General features: G+C 49.4%; 2 protein-coding genes across 4 annotated transcripts in view; one reads left to right on the top strand and one right to left on the bottom strand.

The window, feature by feature from the left end:
• Positions 1-6549, bottom strand: part of MCM3AP (minichromosome maintenance complex component 3 associated protein) — an 80874-nt gene extending 74325 nt beyond the window's left edge. Inside the window, exons 1-3 of one of the 2 annotated variants that reach the window (XM_075118204.1) lie at positions 6460-6541; positions 2942-3115; positions 73-1387 (exon numbers count right to left, since the gene is read on the bottom strand). In XM_075118204.1, the coding sequence (XP_074974305.1) occupies positions 73-1294 (1222 nt within the window). In that variant the 5' untranslated portion in view covers positions 1295-1387; positions 2942-3115; positions 6460-6541. Of the gene's footprint in view, positions 1-72; positions 1388-2941; positions 3116-6459 lie in introns of both variants that reach the window. The other variant, XM_048868919.2, reaches the window with a different exon arrangement.
• Positions 6533-21469, top strand: YBEY (ybeY metalloendoribonuclease). Of its 2 annotated transcripts, XR_007359086.2 has the most exons (6): positions 6533-6632; positions 8201-8436; positions 13214-13345; positions 17728-17821; positions 18569-18637; positions 21184-21332. XR_007359086.2 is itself a non-coding variant. In XM_048868989.2 (5 exons), exons 2-5 carry the CDS (start codon positions 8227-8229, stop codon positions 21268-21270), a joined length of 498 nt encoding a protein of 165 aa, XP_048724946.1. In that variant the 5' UTR covers positions 6533-6632; positions 8201-8226; the 3' UTR covers positions 21271-21469. The 2 variants fall into 2 exon arrangements, 1 of the variants encoding a protein (XP_048724946.1); XM_048868989.2 differs by lacking the exon at positions 17728-17821 and having other exon boundaries at positions 21184-21469.
• Positions 21470-22290: the final 821 nt, after the last annotated feature.

Raw genomic sequence — 22290 nt, 5'->3', positions numbered from 1 at the left:
TTAACTTCCACTGCCAGTAGCATTCATTTCCACTCCCTGATTTATTGAATAGTACTGATTCCTAACCCTTACCTTCCTTAGTTTTCTCTTCAGTTTTCTCTTTAGCATCTCCCTCTTTTAATGGTGCTGAGAGCCGTGGTGCTGGAAACACAGACTGGCTTGCTCCCAACATCTGTTCATTTTCTCCAGATTCTCCAGATACTCTTTCCTTTTTTGACTCTTTCTTAACACGTCCACTATCTTTATTGCTTTTTAGCATATCCTGCAATGTTCGGCTAAACAAGCCAGCTGCTCCACGTGGCCGATTTAACCGAACAGGCCGCTTATCTGGAGGATAACCACTCCTAGATACAATCTCTGACTCCTCTGCAACATCATAATCCCGCCCTCTTGGGGAACGATCTCGTTCTTCTTTTCTTTTCATTCCTTTTACAAGGTTGGCAAGTGGCTCACTCTGAGCTTCATCATGTTCTGATTTAGTCGCTATACTGACTTGGAAGTTTCCTCCTAAATCCAAGGACCCAGATGAGCTAGAAAAAGTAGTGAAACTGCTGCTAGGGCTTCCAAAGAGCGGCTTTGTTCCTTTTTTGTCATCCTCTACTGTTTTGCTTGGTACAGAAGAGGCAAAGGAAGACGGCAAATTACTGCTGCTAGCTGGTTTTGAAAAGCTGAAGTTTGAACTGGTACTAGAGCTACTGGTCTCTTGAGAAAGGCCAAAAGGGGCCAGTAATCCAGGCCCACTACTAACTGGATGGGAAAACGTGAAAGATGTTGGGATGATCTGGCTTTGTGTTTTCTCTGGCTCGGAACCAGCACCAAAGATTGGTTTAAATATTGCATTTTTTGGTGTTTTAAAGCTGAATTCTGATCCCACAAAGCCACTGCTTGAAACTTCTCCAGATATAACTCCAAAGTTAGAAGCATTCTGAAAAGTTCCAAGGTTAGTAGGTGGCTTAAAACTGAATCCTTGGTTTCCAACAATAGAGGAGCTAGTTGGTGCAGAAGACGCCACAAAAGGGGTAGGTTGTCCAAGACCATAAGACTGTGTAAACCCAGAGGGTGGCCCAAATACCAAGGTTTGCCCTGAAGCTGGATGGCTTAATCCCGAAGGCTGAGTAAAGCTGGATGGCTGGGCAAACCCCAGGTTCTGTCCAGATCCTCCACTGCTCTGTCCAAACATAGAGGGCTGACCAAATCGAAATGGTGTTTGAGCCTGAAACATTCCTACAGAACTATTAGAAGGTGCTTGGAAAACAGCAGGCTGTTGTCCACGAAAAGGACTGTTAGGGTTCATCTTCAAAAGTAGGAGTTAGTGAGTATCTGCCAAAGAGAGCTCACGCCTCGAACATCTGTTAACTTTCAGTTTCCAGTCAGTCATTCTAGTAATCTGAAAAACAAATGTACATTACATTTTCTAATTGGTTTCCATTTATAATAGGGAAGTTCAGCCAAGAAAATTATTAATTGCTTTATCCTATATCTTTGCAACATCCTATTAACTTTTTACTATGTTTTAAAAAGTAATTTATTCTTAAATCGTGTTCTCTCTCTTCTGTGGTTTCTAATCCGTGAAACAACAATTGTTGGGTTTATGGTGGCCTGTGCTATACAGGTCAGAGTGGATGATCTGGTGCTCCCCTCTGGCCTTAAATACTATTACTCTATAACTTTTTCTCTCATCCTATGATTCGTCAGTTTTCTTAATAGTCTTGTGAGGGACTATTTGAAAGTCCTAATCTACCAGTTCTTCTTTATCCATTATTTTGCTGATAACCTCAAACAATTTGAATATATTGGAGAGAGAGAGAACTTCCCTTTACAGAAGACATACCACTTCATCTCTATTGTATCATATTCATGGGTGTGTTAAAATTGTCTGTAATTGCTTTTCAACCATTTAACCTGGCATCATAGTAAGGTTCACTAGGATTGCTTCTATTGCTTTTTTCAAACATAGGTATTACTCTCCAGTCCTGTGACACAGTAGCGGAATGTGATAATAGATTGCATAGTTTTGTTAGCAACTCAGTCACTTCATTCTTAACTTCCTTCAGAACTCATGGATGTACCATCCAGTCCTGATGACTTGATGCTATTTAATCAGTTTGTTTCAGCACCTCTTCTTTTGACAGCTCAGTCTCTGACAAGGCTTCATTCTTTATTACCTGAAGAGAATAGGTCAGGATAGATATGTCCCTAACATTCTTTGTGATGAAGACAAATTATTTAGCTTCTCTGCAATGTCGTTTTCATCTTTAATTGTTCCCTTTATTCCCTGGTAGTCTAGTTGCACCACCGATTTCTTTACAGAATTCCTATTTCTGATATACCTGAACAATTCTGTTTATTTTGCTCGTTTTCCAATTACTTTTCTAAATACCTCAGCCTTCTTAAACCATAAGGTGGAATTTATCTACTATACATGTGACCATTATGGTATAATTAAGGCCCTGATCCTGCACTTACATCCTTGCAGGCACTTTTACCCATGAGGAGGTTCTCAGTGGGCAGATCCATACATATCCAGACGCACGATCGGGCCTTAATTTGTTTTCATCAGTGCTGACTCAAAGGATTTTTTGTTTTCACTTTGGGCTGTAAAAGCTTTGTGACTATCTGCCTTAAAATATATATATATAGTATACAGTGTTATCTTTGGGTACTACCCCTTCCCTGAAAAATCTTACACTTAATTTTATTGCACTTACTGATACTGAACAGATTAACTACTTTTTGAACCATTTCCTTTGCACTACTTTTAAGAGACTGCTGCACAAGAAAAAGGAAGGAAGTCCGAGCAAAACGCTATTTCCCAGAATAATATACCGTAGCTACTCCCTCCAAGGAGCAACCAGGCTACAGCTGGGCCAGAACTAATACCCTAGCTCTGAAACTCATCTTTCCATAAGGGACAGAGCCAGACCTAGTAGTGTGGACAAACCTGAATTTGGGGGCTTAAAATCATTTTCCATAAGTTCCTGGCATCCGGATTGAACCTACTACAGAAGCCATAAATTCAAACTGCAAAGCTGCATCTGTAGTCCTCTGCCCACGCAGCCTGAGCTGGATTTTCATTTCAGCGCTGCCCCCCACTCCCCAGCTCAATGGGAACTGCCTATTCAGAGACAGCAGGTGTAAAGAGAACAAAGAATAGCAATAATTCACACGTAGCCAAACGAGAGGCTCCAGACCCAGACTGTGGCACAGGCAACTCAGGGCAGGGGAACAGGGACTGCGCTTGGACACAGAGGAAAGGAGTCTGGGGGGCAGGGGTGGGGGGCAGGGGCAGTGCCCAGGGACAGGGCCTGGGCAGGGGAATGGGGGCCAGGGTTGGTGGGCAGGGGCCACGGGGACAGGTTTTGGGGGGTCGGTGCCCGGGCAAGGGAATGGAAAGAGGGCTGTGTCTGCAGACAGGGAAATGGGAAGTGGGCAGGAGCCGGGGAATGAGGGCGGGGGAGGGGTGATGCCCATAGACAAGGGCTGTGGACAGGTGGGTCAGTGCCCAGGCAGGAGGCATTGGAAGGGGGGGGCCGGGCGGTGCCCACAGGCGGGAGGGCAGGGAAGGGGGGGCCGGGCTGTGCCCACAGGCAGGGGGCCAGGGAAGGGGGGGGCCGGGCGGTGCCCACAGGCGGGGGGCCAGGGGATAAGGAACAGAGACTGGAGGCCGGTGCCCAGAGGCGGGGGGCAGAGGAATGGGGGGCATGGGCGGTGCCCAGAGGCGGGGAGCACAGGAATGGGGGGCACGGGCGGTGCCCAGAGGCGGGGGGCAGGGGGTGGTGCCCCCGGCTAGGGGCCGGGGATGGGGGGCGGTGCCCAGAGGCGGGGGCAGAGGAATGGGGGGCAGGGGGTGGTGCCCCCCGCTAGGGGCTGGGGGGCGGTGCCCAGAGGCGGGGGGCAGAGGAATGGGGGGCACGGGCGGTGCCCAGAGGCGGAGGGCAGAGGAATGGGGGGCAGGGGGTGGTGCCCCCCGCTAGGGGCCGGGGATGGGGGGCGGTGCCCAGAGGCGGGGGGCAGAGGAATGGGGGGCAAGGGGTGGTGCCCCCGGCTACGGGCCGGGGATTGGGGGCGGTGCCCAGAGGCGGGGAGCAGAGGAATGGGGGGCAGGGGGTGGTGCCCCCGCTAGGGGCCGGGGATGGGGGGCGGTTCCCAGAGGCGGGGGGCAGAGGAATGGGGGGCAGGGGGTGGTGCCCCCGCTAGGGGCCAGGGATGGGGGGCGGTGCCCAGAGGCGGGGGGCAGAGGAATGGGGGGCAGAGGGCGGTGCCCAGAGGCGGGGGGCAGAGGAATGGGGGGCACGGGCGGTGCCCAGAGGCGGGGGGCAGAGGAATGGGGGGCAGAGGGTGGTGCCCAGAGGCGGGGGGCAGAGGAATGGGGGGTAGGGGGTGGTGCCCCAGCTAGAGGCCGGGGATGGAGGGCGGTGCCCAGAGGAATGGGGGGCAGAGGAATGGGGGGCAGAGGGCGGTGCCCAGAGGCGGGGGGCAGAGGAATGGGGGGCAGGGCGCGGTGCCCCCCGCTAGGGGCCGGGGATGGGGGCGGTGCCCAGAGGCGGGGGGCAGAGGAATGGGGGGCAGGGCGCGGTGCCCCCCGCTAGGGGCCGGGGATGGGGGCGGGGCCCAGAGGCGGGGGGCAGAGGAATGGGGGGCAGGGGGCGGTGCCCAGAGGCGGGGGGCAGAGGAATGGGGGGCAGGGGGTGGTGCCCCCCGCTAGGGGCCGGGGATGGGGGCGGTGCCCAGAGGCGGGGGGCAGAGGAATGGGGGGCAGAGGGCGGTGCCCAGGGGCGGGGGGCAGAGGAATGGGGGGCAGAGGGCGGTGCCCAGGGGCGGGGGGCAGAGGAATGGGGGGCAGGGGGCGGTGCCCAGAGCCGGGGGCAGAGGAATGGGGGGCAGGGGGCGGTGCCCAGAGGCGGGGGGCAGAGGAATGGGGGGCAGGGGGCGGTGCCCAGAGGCGGGGGGCAGAGGAATGGGGGGCAGAGGGCGGTGCCCAGGGGCGGGGGGCAGAGGAATGGGGGGCAGAGGGCGGTGCCCAGGGGCGGGGGGCAGAGGAATGGGGGGCAGAGGGCGGTGCCCAGGGGCGGGGGGCAGAGGAATGGGGGGCAGAGGGCGGTGCCCAGGGGCGGGGGGCAGAGGAATGGGGGGCAGGGGGCGGTGCCCCCGCTAGGGGCCGGGGATGGGGGCGGTGCCCAGAGGCGGGGGGCAGAGGAATGGGGGGCAGGGCGCGGTGCCCCCCGCTAGGGGCCGGGGATGGGGGCGGGGCCCAGAGGCGGGGGGCAGAGGAATGGGGGGCAGGGGGCGGTGCCCAGAGGCGGGGGGCAGAGGAATGGGGGGCAGGGGGTGGTGCCCCCCGCTAGGGGCCGGGGATGGGGGCGGTGCCCAGAGGCGGGGGGCAGAGGAATGGGGGGCAGAGGGCGGTGCCCAGGGGCGGGGGGCAGAGGAATGGGGGGCAGAGGGCGGTGCCCAGGGGCGGGGGGCAGAGGAATGGGGGGCAGAGGGCGGTGCCCAGGGGCGGGGGGCAGAGGAATGGGGGGCAGGGGGCGGTGCCCAGAGCCGGGGGCAGAGGAATGGGGGGCAGGGGGCGGTGCCCAGAGGCGGGGGGCAGAGGAATGGGGGGCAGGGGGCGGTGCCCCCCGCTAGGGGCCGGGGATGGGGGCGGTGCCCAGAGGCGGGGGCAGAGGAATGGGGGGCAGAGGGCGGTGCCCAGAGGCGGGGGGCAGAGGAATGGGGGGCAGGGGGTGGTGCCCCCGCTAGGGGCCGGGGATGGGGGCGGTGCCCAGGGGGGGGGGGGCAGAGGAATGGGGGGCAGGGGGCGGTGCCCAGAGCCGGGGGCAGAGGAATGGGGGGCAGGGGGCGGTGCCCAGAGGCGGGGGGCAGAGGAATGGGGGGCAGAGGGCGGTGCCCAGAGGCGGGGGGCAGAGGAATGGGGGGCAGGGGGTGGTGCCCCCGCTAGGGGCCGGGGATGGGGGCGGTGCCCAGGGGGGGGGGGCAGAGGAATGGGGGGCAGGGGGCGGTGCCCAGAGCCGGGGGCAGAGGAATGGGGGGCAGGGGGCGGTGCCCAGAGCCGGGGGCAGAGGAATGGGGGGCAGGGGGCGGTGCCCAGAGGCGGGGGGCAGAGGAATGGGGGGCAGAGGGCGGTGCCCAGAGGCGGGGGGCAGAGGAATGGGGGGCAGGGGGTGGTGCCCCCGCTAGGGGCCGGGGATGGGGGCGGTGCCCAGGGGGGGGGGGCAGAGGAATGGGGGGCAGGGGGCGGTGCCCAGAGCCGGGGGCAGAGGAATGGGGGGCAGGGGGCGGTGCCCAGAGGCGGGGGGCAGAGGAATGGGGGGCAGAGGGCGGTGCCCAGAGGCGGGGGGCAGAGGAATGGGGGGCAGAGGGCGGTGCCCAGAGGCGGGGGGCCGGGGCCGGGGGTCGCGGGGGGCCGGGTCGGGCGCTGAGGGGGTCGCCGGGCCGCTCCCCCCCGCCCCATCTCACCAGGCCGGGTGACCGGCAGAGGCGCCGCCGCCATCGCCGTGCGGGGGGGGAACCGGACGTCTCCTCCGCGCGTGCGCACCAGCCGGGCGGGGCCGGGACTCGCCCGTTTCCGGTCCGTGCCGCTCGGTTCCGGCCCGGCACCGTCTGCGGGAGGCGCCGCCCGGCCCGGCCCGGTGAGCGCGAGCGGGGGGGGCGGGTTTGGCGCCTCTTTTCTCGGCCCGGGGCCGCGCCGTGCAGGGAGCGAGCGGCCCCCGGCGGGCGACGAAGGGGCGGTGTCCCGGGGGCGCCGGCAGCCCCGGGCGGGTGTCTGCTCCCCCCCCGGGACCCCCCCGGGACCCCCCCGCAGCTCGCGGAGCCTCCCAGAGCGCGGGGCGGCCCCGCCTCGCTCCCCGCGTCAGCCCCCGGAGGGTCTGCGGCCAGAGGTGAACGCTGCCCCCCGGCCAGCGCCCCCCACACACCCCCTCTAGACACTGCCCCCCCGACACTGCCCCCCCAGACACTGCCCCCCCGATAGCGTGCCCCCCCGGCCAGCGCCCCCCACACACCCCCTCTAGACACTGCCCCCCCGACAGCGCGCCCCCCCGACAGCGCGCCCCCCAGACACTGCCCCCCCAGACACTGCCCCCCCAGACAGCGCCCCACAGACACTGCCCCCCCAGACACTGCCCCCCAGACAGCGTGCCCCACACACACTCCTAGGCAGCGCCCCACAGACAATGCCCCCCAGACACCCCCCCACACAGCGTGCCCCACACACACTCCTAGACAGTACCCCCCAGACAGTGCCCCCCAGACAATCCCAGACAGTGCCCCACAGACAGTGCCCCCCCATACACCCCCCCAGACACTGCCCCCCCAGACAGCGTGCCCCACACACACTCCTAGACAGCGCCCCACAGACAGTGCCCCCCCAGACACCCCCCCAGACACTGCCCCCCCAGACAGCGTGCCCCACACACACTCCTAGACAGCGCCCCACAGACAGAGCCCCCCCAAACACCCTCCCACACAGCGTGCCCCACACACACTCCTAGACAGTGCCCCACAGACAGTGCCCCCCAGACAGTGCCCCCCATACACCCCCCCAGACACTGCCCCCCCACACAGCGTGCCCCACACACACTCCTAGACAGCGCCCCCCAGACAGTGCCCCCCCAGACACCCCCCCAGACAGCGTGCCCCACACACACTCCTAGACAGTGCCCCCCCCAGACAGCGCGCCACACACAGCACCCCACACACAGCGCCCCACAGGAGGCCTCGCTCTGTCCCGCGGACCTGGGGGCCCCGTGGGTGAGAGCCGTGTAACCCTGCACAGGTTATGCAGGTCAAGCCCGGCCTGAAGGGCCCACCTCTAAGGTGAGAGGGTTGTTTCAGCCTCCAGGCATATGCGCCAGCATATTTGCTGAGATTGCCAACCTGCGGTGACTCTGCCTGCTAGCTTTAACTTATCTAATGCAGGCGAAGGAACAGACCCAGGCTGGTTATTGATAGGACTGATTTGTTCTAGATTTGAAATGGTAAGGGGATTAGATGGTTCAGAGGATTGACAATAGGCTATATAGGCTGTTTTTTTGGTCTAAATCAAAGCAGCTGGCTTCTAAAATTATCTGTTTTACCCTCCACCATATCTTTGTCTACACTTTCCCAGATTCTAAAGCAACAATAGTGTCTCATAGCTGCTACTGGATTATTAGTTTCTACCACTGCCTAATATTAATTTTTTAAAATTAATTTGCAGGGCCCCCTTGAATAGTTTCTAATGAGATGAGTTTAGTCATTAGAAATCTGCAGAAAGTCATCCCCCTCAGGCGAATCCCACTTCGCAGAAGAATAGAAATCCTTCAGAAGATTTTGCACGTGCAGCAGTTCGACCTGGGCATTATCTGCGTTAGTAACAGAAACATTCAACTTCTCAATAGCACCTACAGGCAACAAAATGTCCCCACCGATGTGCTTTCCTTCCCTTTTCATGAGGTAAAATTGTTTTTTTGTTTTGTTTTTTTCCTTTCTTCTGCTTTCCACAGCTACTTTCTTGGTCTGCCAGACACAACTGACTTCTTTGCAAGCCATTAGAGAAAACACCGTAACCCTTATTAAATAAATCCTAAAGTAATTTGATATCCTATTTCATTGCAGTGGCTCTCTGTGATGATACACTAGGACATAGTGGTGCTTCAGGGGATCCCAGACATTTTGTGGAAACTTGATGGTGATTTGGGACCTGTTTCAGGGCTCTCAGAGGGTATTGTCTTTGAGAACATCTTCAGCAATCCTCATTAGCTGTTTTATATGTTCTTCCTTGCATGGCACCATAAATGCATGAAAACAGAGCCATGAGTAAAGTTATACATATGTATAGGGCCTGTTCCCCAGCATTTCAGGAATTCTACTTCCACAAGGCAGCTGGCAGCAGTTAACGTGCCACTACTGGGAAGCTGAGAGTGGACAACGGGATGGTTCACTTAATGAGTACCTGTTCTGTTTACTCCCTCTGAAGCACTTGGCACTGGCCACTTTTGGCAGACAGGATGCTGTGCTAAATGGACCATTGGTCTGACCCAGTAGGGCCATTCTTATGTTCCTGCTTTTTTCCCTTTTTTTGGTCAGTGTTGTTTAAATCTTCAAAGTAACCAGTAGGGAGTTTGATTATTTAAATTAGGTAACTTGTTGATAATATCTAAATGTCTTTCTGTTGCTCTCTTATGGAAGGAAGGCAGTCAAGATTTAAAAGAAAAAATGTACAGGCTCACACATTCGGCTACCATCAGGTACAAGGTATAGGAAGAGAAGGCATTGGAAATATAACTTTTCCATCAAATGTACATGTTTAAACACTTTGGGATCCCATTTGATTTCTGCTGACATGAGAACAGTATAATTGCTCACCTAGGTTCATAGGAGTGGCCAAAATATTTCCTAGGTAAACAATAATTAGCTAAGTTTCAGAGTAACAGCCGTGTTAGTCTGTCTTCGCAAAAAGAAAAGGAGTACTTGTGGCACCTTAGAGACTAACCAATTTATTTGAGCATGAGCTTTCGTGAGCTACAGCTCACTTCATCGGATGCATACCGTGGAAACTGCAGAAGACATTATATACACAGAGACCATGAAACAATACCTCCTCCCACCCCACTCTCCTGCTGGTAATAGCTTATCTAAAGTGATCATCAAGTTGGGCCATTTCCAGCACAAATCCAGGTTTTCTCACCCTCCAGCCCCCCACACACAAACTCACTCTCCTGCCTGTAATAGCCCATCCAAAGTGACCACTCTCCTCGCAATGTGTATGAAAATCAAGGTGGGCCATTTCCAGCACAAATACAGGTTTTCTCACAACCTGGATTTGTGCTGGAAATGGCCCCCCTTGATTATCATGCACATTGTAGGGAGAGTGGTCGCTTTGGATAAGCTATTACCAGCAGGAGAGTGAGTTTTTGTGTGTGTGTTTTTTTGAAAAAAAGCAGGTGGGGGGGGGTGAGAAAACCTGTATTTGTGCTGGAAATGGCCCACCTTGATTATCATACACATTTTAAAGAGAGTGGTCACTTTGGATGGGCTATTACCAGCAGGAGAGTGAGTCTGTGTGTTGGGGGGCGGAGGGTGAGAAAACCTGGATTTGTGCTGGAAATGGCCCAACTTGATGATCACTTTAGATAAGCTATTACCAACAGGAGAGTGGGGTGGGAGGAGGTATTGTTTCATGGTCTCTGTGTATATAATGTCTTCTGCAGTTTCCACGGTATGCATCCGATGAAGTGAGCTGTAGCTCACGAAAGCTCATGCTCAAATAAATTGGTTAGTCTCTAAGGTGCCACAAGTACTCCTTTTCTTTTTGCGAAGACAGACTAACACGGCTGTTACTCTGAAACCCAGGAGTAGAGTTCATCACAACACACTGCCTGCAGATCCAGGTTAGGACAGAGTGGGGCACACAGGATGGCTGGGGTCACAGGCGGGGCTTCAGAATGGCTAGTGGTGGGGACAGACTGAAGCATGGGCTCAGGAGCTAGTGAGGTGACGGGACCTACACAAAAATGAGGAGGTTAGTTAAACAAAAATTGAAAGGTCCAGCACCAAAAGTAAAATCCCTGCAAACTGCACAGAAACTTAAAGACACCATAATAGAGGCTCAACTTAAATGTATACCCCAAATTAAAAAACATAGTAAGAGAACCTAAAAAGAGCCACCATGGCTAAGCAACAAAGTAAAAGAAGCAGTCAGAGGCAAAAAGGCATCCTTTAAAAAGTGGAAGTTAAATTCTAGTGAGGAAAATAGAAAGGAGCAGAAACTCTGGCAAATTAAGTGTAAAAATATAATTAGGAAAGCCAACAAAGAATTTGAAGTACAGCCAGCCAAAGACTCAGAAAATAATAGCAAAAAAATTTTTAAGTATATCAAAAGCAGGAGGCCTGCTAAACAACCAGTGTGGCTGCGGTTGAGCAACTAAGGGAGATTCCCAAACCTGAGCCATTCTTTTTAGGTGACAGATCTGAGGAACTGTTCCAGATTGAGGTGTCATTAGAGGAGGTTTTGGAACAAATTGATAAACTAAACAGTAATAAGTCACCAGAAGCAGATGGTATTCACCCAAGAGTTCTGAAGGAACTCAAATGTGAAATTGCAGAACTACTAACTGTCATCTGTAACCTATCATTTAAATCAGCTTCTGAACCAGATGACTGGAGGATAACTAACGTGACGCCAATTTTTAAAAAGGTCTCCAGAGGTGATCTCTGCAATTACAGGCCTCAGAGGCCTGTAAGCCTGACTTCAGTACCAGGCAAACTGGTTGAAACTATAATAAAGAACAATATTGTCAGACATATAGATGAACATAATTTGAGGAAGAGTCAACATGGTTTTAGTAAAGGGAAGACATGCCTCACCAATCTGCTAAAATTCTTTGAGGGGGTCAACAAGCATGTGGACCAAGGAGATCCAGTGGATATAGTGTATTTAGATTTTCAGAAAGCCTTTGACAAGATCCCTCACCAAAGGCTCTTAAGCAAAGTAAGCTGCTACGGGATAAGAGGGAAGGTGCTCTCATGGATTGGTAACTGGTTAAAAGAAAGGAAACAAAGGGCAGGAATAAATGGTCAGTTTTCAGAATGGAGAGAGGTAAATAGTGGTGTCCCCCAGAGTCAGTACTGGGCCCAGTCCTATTCAACATATTCATAAGGGAACTGGAAAAAGGGGTAAACAGTGAAGTGGCAAAATTTGCAGATGATACAAAATGACTAAAGATAGTTAAGTATAAAGCAGACTTCAAAGAGCTACAAAGGATCTCTCAAAACTAGGTGATTGGGCAACAAAATGCCAGATGGAATTCAATGTTGATAAATGCAAAATAATGCACATTGGAAAGCATAATCCCAACTATACATATAAAATGATGGGGTCTAAATTTGCTGTTACCACTCAAGAAAGAGATCTTGGAGTCATTGTGGATAGTTCTCTGAAAACATCCACTCAATGTGCAGCGGCAGTCAAAATAGTGAACAGAATGTTGGGCATCATTAAGAAAGGGATAGATAATAAGACAGAAAATATCATATTGCTTCTATATAAATCCATGGTACACCCACATCTTGAATACTGTGTGCAGATGTGGTCACCCCATCTCAAAAAAGATATATTGGAATTGGAAAAGGTTCAGAAAAGGGCAACAAAAATGATTAGGGGTATGGAACGGCTTTCATATGGGGAGAGATTAATAAAACTGGGACTTTTCAGCTTGGAAAAGAGACAACGAAGGGGGATATGATAGAGATCTATAAAATCATGACTGGTGTAGAGGAAGTAAATAAGGAAGTGTTATTTACGCCTTCTCATAACACATAAATTAGGGGCCACCAAATGAAATTAATAGGCAGCAAGTTTAAAACAAAGAAAAGGAGGTATTTTTTCACACAGCGCACAGTCAACCTGTGCAACTCTTTGCCAGAGGATGTTGTGAAGGCCAAGACACTAACACGGGTCAAAAAAGAACTAGATAAATTCATGGAGGATAGGTCCATCAATGGCTATTAGCCAGGATGGGCAGGGATGGTGTCCCTAGCCTCTGTTTGCCAGAAGCTGGGAATGGATCACTTGATGATTACCTGTTCTGTTCATTTCCTCTGGGGCACCTGGCATTGGCCACTATTGGAAGACAAGATACTGGGCTAGATGGACCTTCGGTCTGACCCAGTATGGCCATTTTTATGTTTGACACATAAAATATGCAGAATTTTGAAATATTGTGTGCAGAATTTTTAATTTTTTGGTGCAGAATTCCCCCGGGAGTAACACCGCTATTTTATTAGCGTGCTATTGCAAGTCCCACTAGTCCAAGTCTGTCAACGTGGGCTAGGAGGCTTGGTGCCACGGGTTGTGTCAGCCTACCCTAAGCAAGTCAAGGACATGTGTAAATTTTATACTATGTGCTGGACCTATACATGTTGCCTGACACTGCACATAGCAAATCTTTCACAGCTAGTGATTCATCCTTTGGATCATACAGTCAAATCCAAGTCCCTTTCTGTCCATTTCCAGTTACTGTCCTAATGGAAGTTAAAGAGCCCCTAGCTAATTTCCTCTGTCAGTAAAAAGCCTTTAGTGTCTAAGGTTCCATTTGCATGAACCACCATTGCTGTATCAGTGCCTAGCTCATTACTTTGTAACAACTTTGGGAAGCCTTGAGGATGAAAAGTACTCTGTATAACCAGATTCTCACCTATGTTAACTTTTGGAAGGGCTTCTGTATTTCAGAATCTGAAAGCAGGTGAGCTGCCTCAGCCTAGTCTTCGAGACGAATACAATCTTGGTGATGTTTTCCTAGGAGTAGAATATATCTATCAGCAGTGCCAAGAAAATGGGGAGGATTACTACAGCATTCTTACAGTAAGTGTTTGCTTACTAATACAGATTTCTCCTCACAGACTCGATTTAGGAACCACGGCTGAAACAATACTAATATTCACTGTTGGGGGGAATTTTTTGCCAGTTTATGGACATTGCAAAGATTCATCTACAGAAAAATATTCTGAATCCCAAACCTATAATGTAAAGGAATTTAAATTTATGTTCTCCATGTAAGCATGAAGTCATGCTAAAACACATTTCCAATTGCAGTCTCTTCTTAAATGAGGCTAGGATGTCTCTGGTAACTGTGTTCAGTGCTGTTACAACTTTGGAGGAAAGACTGAGTGGTAGAATAATACTTTTGTGAATAACCAAAGGATCAGTTGAACTTAAGTCAAGAAAACTTACAAGTGATGAATAAAATCAGGAGAATGTCACCTCGGCTACCTTGAGGGCTGGGAATTAATCTGCAGTGAGGGGTAGTTGTGGGGAATTAAGACAGTTTAGGAGCTATACTCCATAGATTCACTGTAGAGGCTAAGCAGCAAGCAGGTCTCATCAACCGTCTAACAGCAGAAACTGCTCACACGAAGGAGCAGAAGCAACGCAGCTGCCATAACTTACCCAGGAGCGGTTGCTTCTCTGTCTGAGCTGAATTAAAGTAACTTCCATCAACAGCAGAGGTTCTGCTTTACTTAGTGTGGTTCTCTTTGTCCATATAAGGGTTATTTTTAAATACAATAGAACAAGAAAACATAACTCTGAAAAACTAGGAAAGTAATGACAGGTTTCAGAGGAACAGCCGTGTTAGTCTGTATTCGCAAAAAGAAAAGGAGTACTTGTGGCACCTTAGAGACTAACCAATTTATTTGAGCATGAGCTTTCGTGAGCTACAGCTCACTTCATCAGATGTTTACCGTGGAAACTGCAGCAGACTTTATATACACACATGATATATAATCATGTTTCATGATTTCTGTGTGTATATAAAGTCTGCTGCAGTTTCCACGGTAAACATCTGATGAAGTGAGCTGTAGCTCACGAAAGCTCATGCTCAAATAAATTGGTTAGTCTCTAAGGTGCCACAAGTACTCCTTTTCTTTTTAGGAAAGTAATGGGAGCTAAGCATCTCTAGATATTAGCTGTGGAATAAGATGGGCTCAGAGGTGACTTGACCTCTTAGTCTGGTCTGGATCACTTGGCAAACTGGGCACAGACAAACAATATGTGTTGTATAAAGCTAAACGTAAATATATATATCAAGGAACAAAGAATGTAGGTTACACTTATGCAATGGAGGACTCTATCTTGGGAAGCAGTGACTCTGAAAAAGATAGGGGGTTTGGGTGGATAATCATCTGAACATGAGCTCCCAGAGTGACACTGGCAAAAAGGACTAATGTAATCCTTGGACACATAAATAAAGGTATCTCGAGTAGGAGTCAAGAAGTTATTTTATCTGTCTATTTGGTACTTGTGCAATCGCTGCTGGAACATTCTGTCCAGTTCTGGTGTTCACAATTCAAGGAAGATGTTGGTAAATTGGAGAAGACTGAGAAAAGAGCCACAAGAATGATTAAAGATCAGAAAACCTGCCTTATAGTGATGGACTCAAGGAGCTCAATCCGTTTATCTTAACAAAGTGAAGAGAAATTTTGTTAGTAGAGAGCTCTATAATCTAATGGACAAAAGCATAACAAGATCCAGCGACTGGAAGCTGAAACTAGAGAAATGCCAGCTGGAAAAAAGGTGCATATTTGGCTTACAGCAACTTAACATTAGATGTAGTGCATCACTTGACATTCAGTCTTGATTTAGAGTTGTGTTTAAAGAGATGCTGTACCTCAACCAAAAACTTATGGACTTGGTTTGGGAATTATTGGGTGAAATTCTATAGCCTATTATACAGGTCAGACTAGGTGATCTTAATGGTAACTTCTGGCAATAAAATCATGGATATGGAATTCAGGGACTTAGCAAGATACTTTTAAAAATAAGTTTGATCCACCTTTTAAACATAAGTTTCAGAGTAGCAACCGTGTTAGTCTGTATTCACAAAAAGAAAAGGAGTACATGTAGCACCTTAGAGACTAATAAATTTATTTGAGCATGAGCTTTCGTGAGCTACAGCTCACATTATCGGATGCATGGAAATCCGATGAGGTGAGCTGTAGCTCACGAAAGCTTATGCTCAAATAAATTTGTTAGTCTCTAAGGTGCCACAAGTCCTCCTTTTCTTTTAAACATAGAGTGTCATGGCTTTCAGTCCCTGCTGCAGGTCCCCATGTTGGTCTTGCGGTCTAAGGCCTTGTCTACACTGCAGAGTTTTGTCAGCAAAAGGCAGCTTTTAGAGGCAAAACAGTGGAGGTGTACATACTGCAATGCCATTTTTGATGACAAAGCTGCCCCTTTTTAGCGACAAAATAAAACCACCTCAATGAGAGGCATAAAGTTTTTTGCGGCAAACTTAAAGCAACAAAGTATCAGTGTAGACCGGTGGTGGGCAACCTGCAGCCCGTCAGGGTAATCCTCTGGCGGGTCACAAGACAATTTGTTTATGTTGACCATCTGCAGCTCCCAGTGGCTGCGGTTCGCCGTTCCCGCCAGTGGAATCTGTGGGAAGCGGTGGCCAGCACGTCACGTGCCCTGCCACTGCCACTCATTAAATTGCCATAACTAGCCTCTCCCAGTATCTCACAATGCCTACCGTGACCACTCTGCTCACTGTTTTGAACTCTGCTACCCTGCATTGCTGATACACAGGCATGTGCCTCTCCCTTTTCAAAGCTCTGGGAAGTTCCAGTTTTGTTCAACATCTTTAATAATGACCTGGATGATGGGATGGATTGCACCCTCAGCAAGTTGGCAGATGACACTAAGCTGGGGGGAGAGGTAGATACGATGGAGGGTAGGGATAGGGTCCAGAGAGACCTAGACAAATTGGAGAATTAGGCCAAAAGAAATCTGATGAGGTTCCACAAGGACAAGTGCAGAGTCCTGCACTTAAGACGGAAGAATCCCATGCCCTGCTACAGGCTGGGGACCGACTGGCCAAGCAGCAGTTCTGCAGAAAAAGACCTAGGGGTTACAGTGGATGAGAAGCTGGATATGAGTTAGCAGTGTGCCCTGGTTGCCAAGAAGACCAATGGCATATTGGGCTGCATTAGTAGGAGTATTGCCAACAGATTGAGGGAAGTGATTATTCCCCTCTCTTTGGCACTGGTGAGGCTTCATCTGGAGTATTGTGTCCAGTTTTGGGCCCCACACTACAAGAAGGATGTGGAAAAATTGGAAAACATCCAGCGGAGGGCAACAAAAATGATTAGGGGACTGGAACACATGACTTATGAGGAGAGGCTGAGGGAACTGGGATTGTTTAGTCTGCAGAAGAGAAGAGTGAGGGGGGGATTTGATTGCAGCCTTCAATTACCTGAAGGGGTGTTCCAAAGAGGATGGAGCTCGGCTGTTCTCAGAGGTGGCAGGTGACAGAACAAGGAGCAATGGTCTCAAGTTGCAGTGGGGGAGGTCTAGGTTGGATATTAGGGAATACTATTTCACTAAGAGGGTGGTGAAGCACTGGAATGGGTTACCTAGGGAGGTGGTGGAATCTCCATCCTTAGAGGTTTTTAAGGCCCGGCTGAAAAAGCCCTGACTGGGATGATTTAGTTGGTGTTGGTCCTGCCATGAGCAGGGGGTTGATCTAGATGATCTCCTGAGGTCTCTTCCAAACCTAATATTCTGTGCCACTCAGCTCAGGCAGCAAAGACAGCAAAGAGCAAATCATTAACATGGAATGCTGTTCTCTTCCACACTATGAACACAGAGACAGGCAGGGGTGGGTGGGGGTGTGGGTGTCCCTCCCTCTCTCGCCCCCCCCCGCCTTGGTTGCTTCTGGCGGCTGCCTGAACTTAGAGACAGCAAGCCGGCACACTCACTCTCCCCCAACACACACACTCTGTTTCCCGCACACACTTCAGTTGAAAAGCTGCTGGCAATCTCAGAGGGTGCCCACAGAACGATGGGATTGAGAAACCTGCATCATGTGACTCTGTACCTGCCCCATGAGGAATTGCAAACCCTTCCCAAAGAACCCTGTGGTCAGTTGCATAGTGGGATAGCTACTCACAATGCACAGCTCTCTGTCTATGCAAGAGCTGCTAATGTGGATGCACTCTGCCAACACAAGGAGCATAGTGTGGACATGAAATAGCGGTTTAATTAAAACAGCATTACTTTTGCCAACAAAACTCTGTAGTGTAGACATAAGCCTTAAACTTTCTGATCTCTTCAAAATTGTTTATTTACTGTTTCATCTCTGTTTTGGGGAGAGAAAAAGGGTGAGCTTTGCCCCAAAGAGGAAAGGGATGCTGAAGGCAAGAATGCGTCTTCATTGAAACCTATTTTTATGTACCTTCATGCAGCTCCTACCAGGGGACCTAAGTTTGATTTACTGAAGTCCTAGAACAATTCCCTCCCTTGTCCCCAAGGTTCTGAGTGCCCACAGTTCTAATCGAGGTGAGTGGGAGCTGTATTATTCAGTGCCTCTGAAAATTACCACAGATCCACTGGTGCCATAAGGGGCATAGTTCCATTTGAAATTAGTGGAGTTGCTGAGACTGATAACTTTTGAAGATTAGAGCAGGAGATGGGGTTGTGTTCCCAGTGACCCATCGGGTTATTTTGATTAGCAGCAGATGTATTTTCTTGGACATGACCATAGATAAAGATATTTTACCATTTGAAAATGTCCTTTTTGGGGACAAGAGGTTGAAGATAAACTTGTGGCTGACTTGTCAGAGGAGGCTATTATTACAAACACTTTCCTCTGGAATTTCTGTTTTCTTTTGGTTGGTGACTTTAGATATAACCTGTTCTTGTACTTTTTGGAGTATTAACTGGTTTTCCTCTGAAGGTTTCCCAAAAGCAATAGAATATATACAGCTGACAACATGTGAGAAAGCTAGACTATATTCATACGATTAAAGTTAGTCATTCTTGCTGTTTTTCTGCTCTTGCCCCCTCTTCCCATCTCAGTCCAAGGTATGCAAGGACCATGTGCATTAGACTATTGATCTTCATGTACTGTCTAGTAAAAGTAGTTAAAAGTGCCACAAGTACTCCTTAACTTTATTATTGTCACTTTCTTTGTGAAGAACTGTGCTAAATATTGCAAGACAGCACCTACATACTACAGTGATGCACACATGAATAAATGTTTAGAGATCTGTAAAATACTAAAACCATTTTTGTTTCCTTGGACAGGTGACTGCAGCTCATGGGCTGTGCCATTTGCTGGGATACCGGCACAACACAGAAGCGGAGTGGGAGCAGGTAAAAGGATGTCCTTACCTAAGCTGAGATAGATGTATTAAGAATGCCCGAAGTACACTAGTGATGGTACATCAAATTCAAAACCTTATTGTAAATGCAGAGACATTTTCCTGACTCTTCACACATACTGTAGTATAACCTTCTAATCCTGATGCTCTCAGGGGCACTTTGCAACCAGTCATTCATACATACATTCAAACCATGAAAGTAACAATGCAAAGTTCTAATAGTGCCTTTCATCTTAGAGAATCCTCAAGAACTACATCTGTGTTTAAAAGGGTAGTGGGTTCAAAAACAGGGCTTAGTATGGACACTTTCAACTTTAACTGTGGAGACACAACTGTGCCTCTATGGGGCAGGAATCTGCACAGCAGCCGTATAACACTGCAAGGCTACAATACTTTAGAAACAGAAGTGGTTTAAAAAAATATCTAATTGACACTGTAGTGGGAATTTTAGGAAATAATGCTGTGCAATTATGTTTAGCCGTCCATCAGAGCATCTCAAAAGTGTTATCCTAATTTTACAGATGTAAAAACAGACAAAGAGTTTTAACTATTTGTGCAAGTTCACACAGAAGACTACTTAGAATAGAGAACAGAACCTAGTATGACAAAGTTAGTGGGGGGAGGGATAGCTCAGTGGTTTGAGCATTGGCCTGCTAAACCCAGGGTTGTGAGTTCAATCCTTGAGGGGGCCATTTAGGGATCTGGGGCAAAAACTGGGGACTGGGCCTGCTTTGAGCAGGGGGTTGGACTAGATGACCGCCTGAGGTCCCTTCCAACCCTGATATTCTATGAAAGTCAGGCCAGATGGCTGCAAGAGGGTGTGGGAAGGCAGATATGTACGCTCTAGAATGTTAAAGGTCCTCTGCCCTATCAGCTGAGAAGGAGTTACCTCAGGTCATTTAGGAACACCTGAATCCAATTAAGGGCTGCCTGAGACCTTTTAAAGCCACTCCCCTGTTGAGAGAAAGCAGGAGGACACATGCTGGCAGGCAGTTACTAAGCTAGTGGCAGCAAGGAAATGAGCATCTCCAGGAGCAGAGACTGTGCTCCTTCCCATACAGAAAAGACAAGCCTGAGCACCTGCCAGGGGAAGGACTGATTCCCCAGGGCAAACCACAGGATGATACCCCACCCCAACAAGGAGATGGGGGAAAGTATCTCCCTTTGTATTAGTGTCTGGTGAAATAGTTCCTTCTGTTTGTTGGAGGAACACCCCTTAGACCTCCCTGAGGCCTACCCAGAAAATACGGCCGAAGGAACACAGAAGGGGGAAGACAAAGACTGCCCCCAGTGTGGCAGATGGGTTGATTTACCCCATGCCCGTCTCGCCAAAAGGAGAAGTGCTGGGGCTGGTGAGACGAAGGTGCCTCGCCACACGAGGTATGCCAGGTTTCCTGTTCTGTTAACTGGAATATGTATAGTACCTCCCATAAGCAGGTGTAATAAATCACATTGGAATCTTGCCAGAACATCAGGATTAACCCCTTTTTCTTGTGGAAAAAGCCTTATGAGCTGTTTAATAACCCATCTAATCAGGGCCTGCTTTTTCCATCTTTTTTGAAAATTGGGACCTCCAACAGCCCAATGCCCTAACTCCAGTTTGGGGGATTAGTTGGATACTTACTCAGAGGGAAGAATCGTCTCTTGCAGCAGAAATAGCCACCATTGCCTGGATTTCCTTTGGTTTCAAATAAGATTACTGACCAGGCTCAACCTAGCTTAGTTTGTGAGAGATGACAAGATCATAGGCAGAAGTTGCATGCCTGCAGGCATATCTCCAGTTTTCTTAATGAACCATAGGTAAATGTGACTGCAATCAGTGGGAACCAAGGACAGTCAGCACCTCACAAGGGTACTGTGTATCTGGAAGGACTGAGCACTAAAAGTGCTTTGAAATCCTTGCATGAAAGGGTCTGTGTAAGAGCCCAGTCCTGTAAATGCTTATCCATGTGAATCTCTGTGTGCTCATGTGCGATGTCTTATTGAGTTCATAGGTAACATTTCTCATGTAAGCAAGTGTTTAAAAGGAAAGGCATGATGCAGTTTTAGTGCCCATTCTTGTAAAGTGCAGTTCTGGTCAGAAATGTGACTGTAAATACGGTATAGTGGGTTCTGGATTTATGATGTCTCACTGATTCTGTATCAAATGTGTGGGTGGATGTCCGGCAAAGACATGGTTTCCTGACTGCCAGCTCTGCAGACTCAAATTGGGCTCTTTTCTTCTCACTTGGTCATCACAGTACTTATTTGCTGCTGGTGAAATTGTCCAACGTGACACCTGTGCAACTCAGTTGCATGAAGAGAATCCCGCTGACTTCATCTTAACTGTATTGGCTCAGCGGTTACTTTTGTCCATAACTCGTCTGTTATGACTTTGAATTCACACACGGCCAGATCTGTTGAGTAAGAAGTTGCCATTTTTACATAGTTTATTTTGTGGATTAGAACAGCATTTTAAAGTCTATTGCTTAAAATTATAAAGAATGTACATGAAGGGAAAATGAGCATTCTTACTGAGTTTTTTCCCCACCCTTATAGATGTATCAGAAGGAAAAACAAATTCTTGAGGAGCTAAATGGAATCACTGGTGCAAACCTCCAGCCACTGACTAAAAACCATTTCTGATCACGTCACAAGAAAAAGAAAGAGGACCCAGAAAAATAAATCCTCATTCTACTGAGAAGAAACCAAGTAGCATGGATACAACTAACTTAAATGAATCACTGTTAATACTTAACAGGCATCTATGTTAACTTCATATAGTGTCAACAGAATATCTTGCATTGTAGTGTGTAATAAAATTCAGCCAAACAGTTTCTCTCAAGCAGAGTGCAGTTGTATATGTAACTTGTAACCAGTAATAGATTCCAATACCAAACAATACAAACGTATGTTGAAGTATCTACTGGAGACCCATAGAAGCAGTTGAAAACTACAGTGACTTACTCCTTTATACTGCTGTCCTATCTTTAGTGGGAAAGAGGGTGGAAAAGTGGAATCAGAGTTTCAATTAATTAAATTGTTCAAATATAGTCCTGTGTCCAATATCTGAAGTTGGCTTTGAAAAAGACTTAAGATGAGAAAGATGCTACCCAGAGTCTTCCTTTGAGGTTGGTGTATCATTATAAAAGTAGCAGTGATTTAAATCATTTCATGCATGAGTTGCTGTAGAGCGCCACAAAAAATTTTTCTTCTTGACCTCAGGTAAGTGTGTGTAGCCAGACAGCCAGCAGCCCCCCACCCCCACCCCCCACCCCCGCTCAGACCAGCATTGCTGGAAACACAGGAGGAAGCCGGAACAGGGCACTTAACATATATTCCAGCACAGCCTTTGAAGCTGTGAAAGCACAGGTGTGCTGCTACAATGTGCCTCTGGGAACAGATACGATGATTAAGCTTACAGCAGGCAGAGGCCCTGTGACAGACATGGCTCATAGCCCCTACTAAATAGCGTGATGCACACACACCAACATCCTAGGTGGGAAAATATTTACCCTGATAAAAGAAATGTCCAGTAGTCGAAACTTATTGTTTCTCTCCTTTGCAAGTGTAAACTACTCTTGCGAAAGCTGGCGTCACCCAGACAGACCAGCCTCAATTTGGCATAAGAAAGGAGAAAGAGAATAAAGGAGTACAGAGGTATAA

This window comes from Caretta caretta, chromosome 11 (genome assembly GCF_965140235.1).
Source record: "Caretta caretta isolate rCarCar2 chromosome 11, rCarCar1.hap1, whole genome shotgun sequence".
Lineage (NCBI taxonomy): Eukaryota > Metazoa > Chordata > Testudines > Cheloniidae > Caretta > Caretta caretta.
This window is presented reverse-complemented; position numbering and strand designations above follow the sequence as displayed.